At 35.3% G+C, this 7,591-nt stretch overlaps 1 protein-coding gene across 1 annotated transcript in view; it reads left to right on the forward strand.

The window, feature by feature from the left end:
• ablim1a (actin binding LIM protein 1a) overlaps positions 1-7,591 on the forward strand; it is a 41,567-nt gene that overhangs the window by 20,613 nt on the left and 13,363 nt on the right. Inside the window, exons 5-10 of the mRNA XM_016533600.1 lie at positions 1,256-1,382; positions 1,472-1,565; positions 3,957-4,044; positions 5,055-5,113; positions 5,365-5,409; positions 6,362-6,439. Coding sequence (XP_016389086.1) covers positions 1,256-1,382; positions 1,472-1,565; positions 3,957-4,044; positions 5,055-5,113; positions 5,365-5,409; positions 6,362-6,439 — 491 coding nt within the window. The remainder of the gene's footprint in view (positions 1-1,255; positions 1,383-1,471; positions 1,566-3,956; positions 4,045-5,054; positions 5,114-5,364; positions 5,410-6,361; positions 6,440-7,591) is intronic.

The following is a 7,591-nucleotide window of genomic DNA, read 5'->3' on the forward strand; positions in this document are numbered from 1 at the left end:
CAGTATTTATATCGTTTTTTACCTCTGATTTTCACCACAATGTCTGATCTGTTCGAACTGTCCTGAGCACATTCGCATCTTCTTCTTCAGCCTGCGTGTGAGGCGCCGCCTTCTTCTTCTTGCTTTATGGTGGATCGCAGACTTATAAGTGCATTACCGCCACCTATCTCTCAAATGGACCATTGACACTCTATCTACAATCTCAATTAGGAGTGTCAAAAGCAAGAAGAAGAAGAAGACGCGTCACGCGCAGGCTGAAGAAGACGTGAATGCGCTCAGGACAGTTCAGACATTGCGGTGAAAATCAGTATAACTATATAAATACTGTTCAGTTTCTTGCACAGACCGATCGTTTCGTGTCTTTACACATCAATGTATCGTCACGAGCTGCAGGGTTTAATTTGGTTTTGTTCGTGTATGTTTTATGACTCTCAAAGCCGTGATTCCCATCCACTTACATTATACGACTGACAGACTGCAACGGTTTGAGTAAAAATCTCCATTTGTGTTCTACTGAAGAAATAAAGTCACCTACATCTTGGATGCCCTGGGGGTAAGCAGATAAACATCAAATTTTAATTTTTGGGTGAACTATCCCTTTAATGCATATTTAAACTTTTTAAAGAAATAAAACATACCGTCAGCGTACATTAACTATAGTAAAAGTATCCACACAGTAACTTAATGGGAAAGAAAGTGATTGTATAAAATCCTGTAAAGCCACTTAGAGATCCTCTGGCATGGATATACATGTGAAACGGTGAATTATTCAGACCCTCCATCTCCCTTTGTTCCCTTTTCCGTGCGTTTGGGGGCTTTTTGGCCAGGATCCACCTACTATAATAAATAAATAATATTAATTTCCACTTAAGCCTTTAAGCTCGACTACTAAAGCCATTGATCTTCTTTCATCTACAATGTATAAAGTAAAATGTGAAGAAAAAAACACCAGGCAAATATCACTAATGGAGTTAATGCAGCAATGTTGTTGATACAGGCCACTGTGTGAGTCAATAGTGTCCTGATGTAATAGATCAAGACCCTTGCTAGATCCCAAAGTTGTGTTCATAAAATACTGATTCATGACATAGTGATCAAGTCTAAAAAATGGTTTGCATGTCTTTGCACAAAAATAATGGCCCAACCTGAGTTGTTTGTATGAAACTTCAGAATTCAAAGACGTTTTTTAACAGGAAAAAGCATCAATCAAGTTAGTCTGAGTGTCAGATGAGTTTTTCTTGTGTGTGTGTTTCAGGTTGCACGGGCTGTGGCAGAGATATTAAGAACGGTCAGGCTCTGTTGGCTCTAGAGAGTCAGTGGCATTTGGGCTGTTTTAAATGTAAGGCCTGTGCCAAAGTATTAACTGGAGAATACATCAGCAAGTAAGACACATTTATACACAAAATCCATCCATTCCATCCAAAATGATGGATGACGGTTATGCATTGGTTTGTTTTCTGTATGTGTGCAGAGATGGCGCCCCCTACTGTGAGCGCGATTATCAGGTCTTGTTTGGAGTGCAGTGTGAAGCATGTCAGCAGTTCATCACCGGGAAAGTCCTGGAGGTACAGAAACACACACACACACACACACACACACACACACAGGTCTGAACTGATAACAAACTGACACCTTGAAATACTTTTTTTGTGGCTTTTAGTTTTTTTCTTTGAGCAGTGTTGTTATTGTTAACTAAACTATTAAAAAAGTTTTTATAAGTGAAATAAAATAATATATTAAATGAAAAACTTGGCAGCTAACTGAAATAAGAAAGTTAAAGTACTAAAATTACATTACTAAAACCAAAACTGGAAATGCACATTGCAAATATAAAAATAAAAACTAATTAAATAGTGATAAGAGTTATAATATTATATAAATAATACTAAAATAACACTGGCTTTGAGGTCATCTACAGTGTAAAAAAATCAGTTTTTGAAGTTTGTAAATGAAATGCACATTGCATAAAAATAAAAACTAATTAAATAGTGATAAGAGTTATAATATTATATAAATAATACTAAAATAACACTGGCTTTGAGGTCATCTACAGTGTAAAAAAAATCAGTTTTTGAAATTGTAAATGAAACATTATTGGAGTATGTATTACAAAAAAAACACTATTTAGGTCTTTCTTCAAAATTTCATGTTTAATTCAATGTGTTACTTGCTGTTTCTTTGTGAAATTTACTAGCCATTTATGAGTGAAAATATTTTATACACCTTTTTTTTCAGTGAACATAATGCACAGATATACACACATTTAAAACAAACCGTTTCTATCAGTTTCTTTTTCTAGAAAATGCACTAAAAATATTGGTGCAATTTCTTTGTAGGGGCATTAACGGAGGCTTGAGGAAAAAATGCACCACAAAATACTAAAAAAAAAAAGAGGAGCAAAAAAATGCTCCTTCACAATTAAAGCAAATCTATTTCGGCTGTCGCAGATAAAGTCAAAAATGAAAATGAAATGCAAAGTGTCGATTGCAGCATTACATTTAGATCTGCTCTTGCTGCATCAGATGTCTTTTTATGCATTGTTGCAGTGTTGAGCATTATAACCAATCACACATGTTTCTGTTGAGTAAATGTATGCAATTCACTGAAATCAGAATGTACGTCTATTAACATCATAGAAGTTATTTTCTTAATAGAAAAGTTCATTTCTGACCCTGACCTGCACCCAATCTAATGCATTAACATTAAGCAGAAAGTAGCTTAAAATCTTAAGCAAATAATTTGATAGCCTAACATTTAGACACTTCAGCACCCTGTCAGAATATGTCCAACTTCCTGTTTGAATAGGAAATATGTCAACACAGGAAAGAAAATTGCATTCATCGAATGAGCCATCAAGTGACAACCCAACACAGTACTGAAATGTTTTGTTTAGATTGTAATCAGTTGCTTAATTCCCTGCATTAAACGTTCTGGTCAGCACAAACCATGTTTATCTATGTATTTAATGTAGTCTGGGTCATATTTCCTTATTTTTCTTATCAAGATTTTTCAGAACAGACCTGTGACCCATTTTGGAATCCTAACCCATCATTTACGAATCGCTGTTTTTAGATGAACAGTATATGTATCACTTGACCGCACAAATCATACTCCTGTATGTCCCACAACAAAACACACCGATTGCGACACAGATCTGCAGCAAAAAAGCATGTTACACACTTCTGATCTCTCGCATATAACCGTCTAGAGTTTCACAACAGGCTCACAGCAGACTCCACAGTATTGCAACAGGAAGTTTCATCCAGTTAATTGAATCTGATTGGCTGTGAGAGAGACAGTTGCCCTTTCTCGTCACACTTGTGACTGTTTTCCTGTTTGTTGTAATGGAATGTGTTTGTGCATCGCTGCTCAGCAGTGAAATGGACTTTGTATAAATCACTTTGAGTAGTTTGAGTAGTTTCACAAGATACTGCACAGGACCTGTAAGTCTCTCTCAAGACTGGTTGTTGTTTATGAATGTAAAATAAACAATATAAAATCAAATTAAATAATAATTGTAAACAATGTTAAAATGACTAGTAAATTTAACAAATAATTACAGAAGCAGCAAGTGAATTAATCATGAAATAATCCTTGATTGTGCATTAATCATTAAATTGTTAAATTAAGCATTGAATTAAATGTGACATTTTGAAGAAGAAAAACTAAAACAGTATTTTTTTTTGTAAAATGTACTCCAGTAGTCTTTGTTTTATTTACAACTTTTTAAAAAATCATTTTGAAAACAAAAGTTTTCAGATGATTTCTACTCTTTAAAGAGAGTCTGCAAACACAGAACATTTCTGTATTATATTTGATAAGCTTGTTGGTTCTGGTCATTTGAATAAAATATGTGTCGTCTCACATGCAAAACTTCAGCTTCTCTATAACAGTCTGTTTGAGTTCTCTGTAATAGCTGTTATACAGTTTAACTTTGAGTGTGTGTTTCTCCACAGGCAGGGGGCAAGCACTACCACCCCAGCTGTGCTCGCTGTAGCAGGTGTAACCAGATGTTTACTGAAGGAGAGGAGATGTACCTGCAGGGTGAGTCTCACCCTTTACAGATGCCACATATAATATACATTTATTCTGCAGAATGCTTGAACCTTTGTCATTTTACTAAAACAGAATGTCAAAAGCCTTTTTTTATGATTTAACAGGCCTGGTCAACTATTGTGACCAGCACTATTATGAAGTAATCATGTAAATTCACTGTAAATAATTGTAGAAAGTTTCATCACAGCTGTGCTTGACATGTGGCTCTGGATTTGACTGGTCCGAGTTTGCTACGGTGGACTGTACTTTTTTTAACACATGAATTTGATCTTTTTGATGTCAATATTAATAAAGTGTATTTGTTTTTTATTATTATTATTTTTAGCTATTTAATTGCTGGACTATGTTTAACCAAATAAATCAATTTCTTATAATTCAAATAATAAACTGACAGTGGTTTGGTTTACAGTGAGGTTTTTGTTGTCTAGTTTCACTGGATCATTTTAGCTGAGTACATGGATTTTGAAAAATAAATCTTGAATGCCTGGGACTAAAGAGCTATTTTTAATTTAGATGTATGTATTTTCTATTTATTTATATTGTATTGTATTGTCTTATGTATGCTATCTATAGCATGGCGGCAGACAGCGATACACTATAGCATTCAAAAGTTTGGGGTTCATTTTTTAAATGTTAAATATGCTTTTATTTGATCAAAAATACAGTTAAAACTATAATATTGTGAAGTATTATTAGAATTTAAAGTGTAAATTATTCCTGTGATGCAAAGCTGAATTTTCAGCATCATTACTCCAGTGCATTTGAAATAGAAATCTTTTGTGAAATAATACAAATTATATGTCTTTCCTGCCACTTTCGATCAATTTCATGCATCTTTGCTAAATAAAACAATTAATTTCTCACAATATAGTTTTTTTTTATTACATTTTAGCAGAATGACTGATGAAACGCCACAAAAGGGTCAGATGCTTTGTCAAAAAGAGACCCAATTGACATGACTTCATTATTTTTACCATCTGTTTTTACTGTTTATGCAGGATCAACAGTTTGGCATCCAAGCTGTAAACATTCACCCAGAGGCGAGGAGACACAGCGGGTACGGTCCTTTCCATGTCATTCAGTGTTTACATGTGTGTCCTGTGTTTTTGCTCTCTGTATGTTCTTCTCTACTAACACTTTTCTGAAAGTAAACAGATATCATTGTTAGCTGTGAGGTTGTACTTTCTCTTTCTGGCTGTTTTTAGTAGACTTGTCGCTCAAACAATCATTCCGGGAACATCACTAATAGACTAGGTGGTTCACAATCTTGTGTGATGTCCAACCAAACCCCTGTGTCTTCCTCCACAGCTATTGCCTGCGTCTCTAGTTCTCCTCAGCAAAACAGAAAGGCAGGTACTGTACTCGCTGTTAGCTGCGCCATGGCATCGCATGACCATGTGCTGCCCCCTGGAGGCGGCAGGCTGCTGTGCTCCTGACTGGCAGCTACACTGCAGTGCTCAGACCGCCTGCTCTCAGTTTTAGCCATAAACCATCATTAACATCTGGTTTGGTCCATCTCACAGACGCTAGTGCTACGGAACAGAGAGTTTAGCCCAGTTCCTCTGTTATTGTGCCAAACAGGCCTCAAATCAAGCTAAGCAGCTGTAATCACGCATGGTGCATTTCAGCATTTCAGTATGCTGAGTAATATCAGATGCACTTGCATTTTGATCCTCAAGCATTTCCTGCCATCGGAAACATGAAATTGCCATCGATGAGTCTCATTCATTGTGTGGAAGGCAAATTAATGATTTCTTTTAGGTTTGTTTCCAGGATGCTGTCATCATTTAGTCCTATCCGTCACAATATATCATTGTTTACAGGTTAAAGTTTTCTTACATTTATATTTGAATATGTTATATATATTACAACATGTATATTTTGATGCTAAGAAGGATTTATTTATGTATTTATAATATATTTTCCTCGCACTCATTTTAGATTTGTTGTGCATTCTTTGTTGTTTATGATGAGTCTTAGCCTTGATCAGCTGATTGATTTTCTGCAGCATGATTGGCCAGTAGGTCATGAATATTTTAATATGTCATAATGTATCTCTTTACAGCCATGTGCAAGCAGTCACAAAATGTGTTGACTTATAAAAGTTAGACTACATTAGGCTCATGTGATGCGCAGTAAAACAACTCTTCTGGTAAAGGCTAATGCAACATTTATCAGGTTTACTGAATAATCACGTCAGTGGTGAACATCCAGTGGTTTAGCGGAAAATGCAAATGCAGATGTTTTTATTTATTGCTTATGTTGTACATAGGTTGTTGGTTCTAAACCTGTGCTTGTTCCACAGCCGACACGCTCGTCGTCCGAGAGTATATGTTCCAGACCTGGTTCAAGCATACCTAGCTCACCGGGTCACACCATATATGTAAGTGTATCGCTTCACCATAGTGTAAATATATTTCCACAAAAATATTAAGCAGCAGAACTGTTTTCAACATTGATAAAGATTATAAATGATTCTTGCGCAGCAATCGGTGTATTAGAATGATTTCTGAAAGATCATACGACACTGAAGACTGGAGTAATGATGCTGAAAATTCAGCTTTGGATCACAGAAATAAGTTACATTTCACAGTATATTCAAATAGAAAACAGTTATTTTAAATTGTAATAATATTTCACAATATTACCGTTTTTTGATCAAATAAAAGCACTCTTGGTGACTTCTTTCAAAAAACATTGGTTACACTTTATTTTAAGGTGTCCTTGTTGCAGTGTAATTATACATGCAAGTACTGAGTAATATTAATTAACTACATGCACTTACTCTGGTTAGGGTTAGGATTAGGGTTTGGCTTAAGGTTACTTGCATGCAATTATGCATAATTAATTGTTATTATAATAGTAAGTAGTGTACATGTAACGTGTAACAAAGACACCTTAAAAAGTGTTACCAAAACATTTAAAAAAATCAAACTTGTAGACGGTAGCGTAAGTGCTTATAACTATCATACATTTTATTGAACTTTACAGTGTTATAAATTGGCTTAGCCGAGACCTCCTGTAGCTTTCTGGCTGTTAAAACTTATAAAAGTCCTCTGTCTGATAGATGGCTCTCTTTCCTGTTACTGTGAATCCTGACAGCAGTGTTAAAATATAAATGTTAACTTATTAAAGCAGTCAGTGTAATGTAAGTGGCTTTTTGATTTATTATTATTTAAAGGGGTCATATGACATTGCTAAAAAAGAACATTATTTGGTGTAATGAAATGTGCTTATGCGGTTTAAGGTTAAAAAACACATTATTTTACACATACTGTACATTATTGTTGCTCCTCTATGCCCCGCCTTTCTGAAACGCTGAGTCAGCACCGGCATTGTAGGCTATTCTCCCAGGAAACAGTCCTCGTCGTAAAATGCGTTGCTCACATCTGAATATTTGGGTTGAACTGTTCTGGAACAGTGTTGAAAATACAACTTAACCACTGATTTCTAGTTGTGTCCTCTTTTGGAAGGCCAAACAAAGTAGTTTCACTTTCACTCAGAAAAACACAGCGGCCTAGCATGAGCGAAAGCC

Source organism: Sinocyclocheilus rhinocerous, unplaced genomic scaffold (assembly GCF_001515625.1).
Source record: "Sinocyclocheilus rhinocerous isolate Xijiao unplaced genomic scaffold, SAMN03320098_v1.1 scaffold304, whole genome shotgun sequence".
Classification (NCBI taxonomy): Eukaryota; Metazoa; Chordata; class Actinopteri; order Cypriniformes; family Cyprinidae; genus Sinocyclocheilus; species Sinocyclocheilus rhinocerous.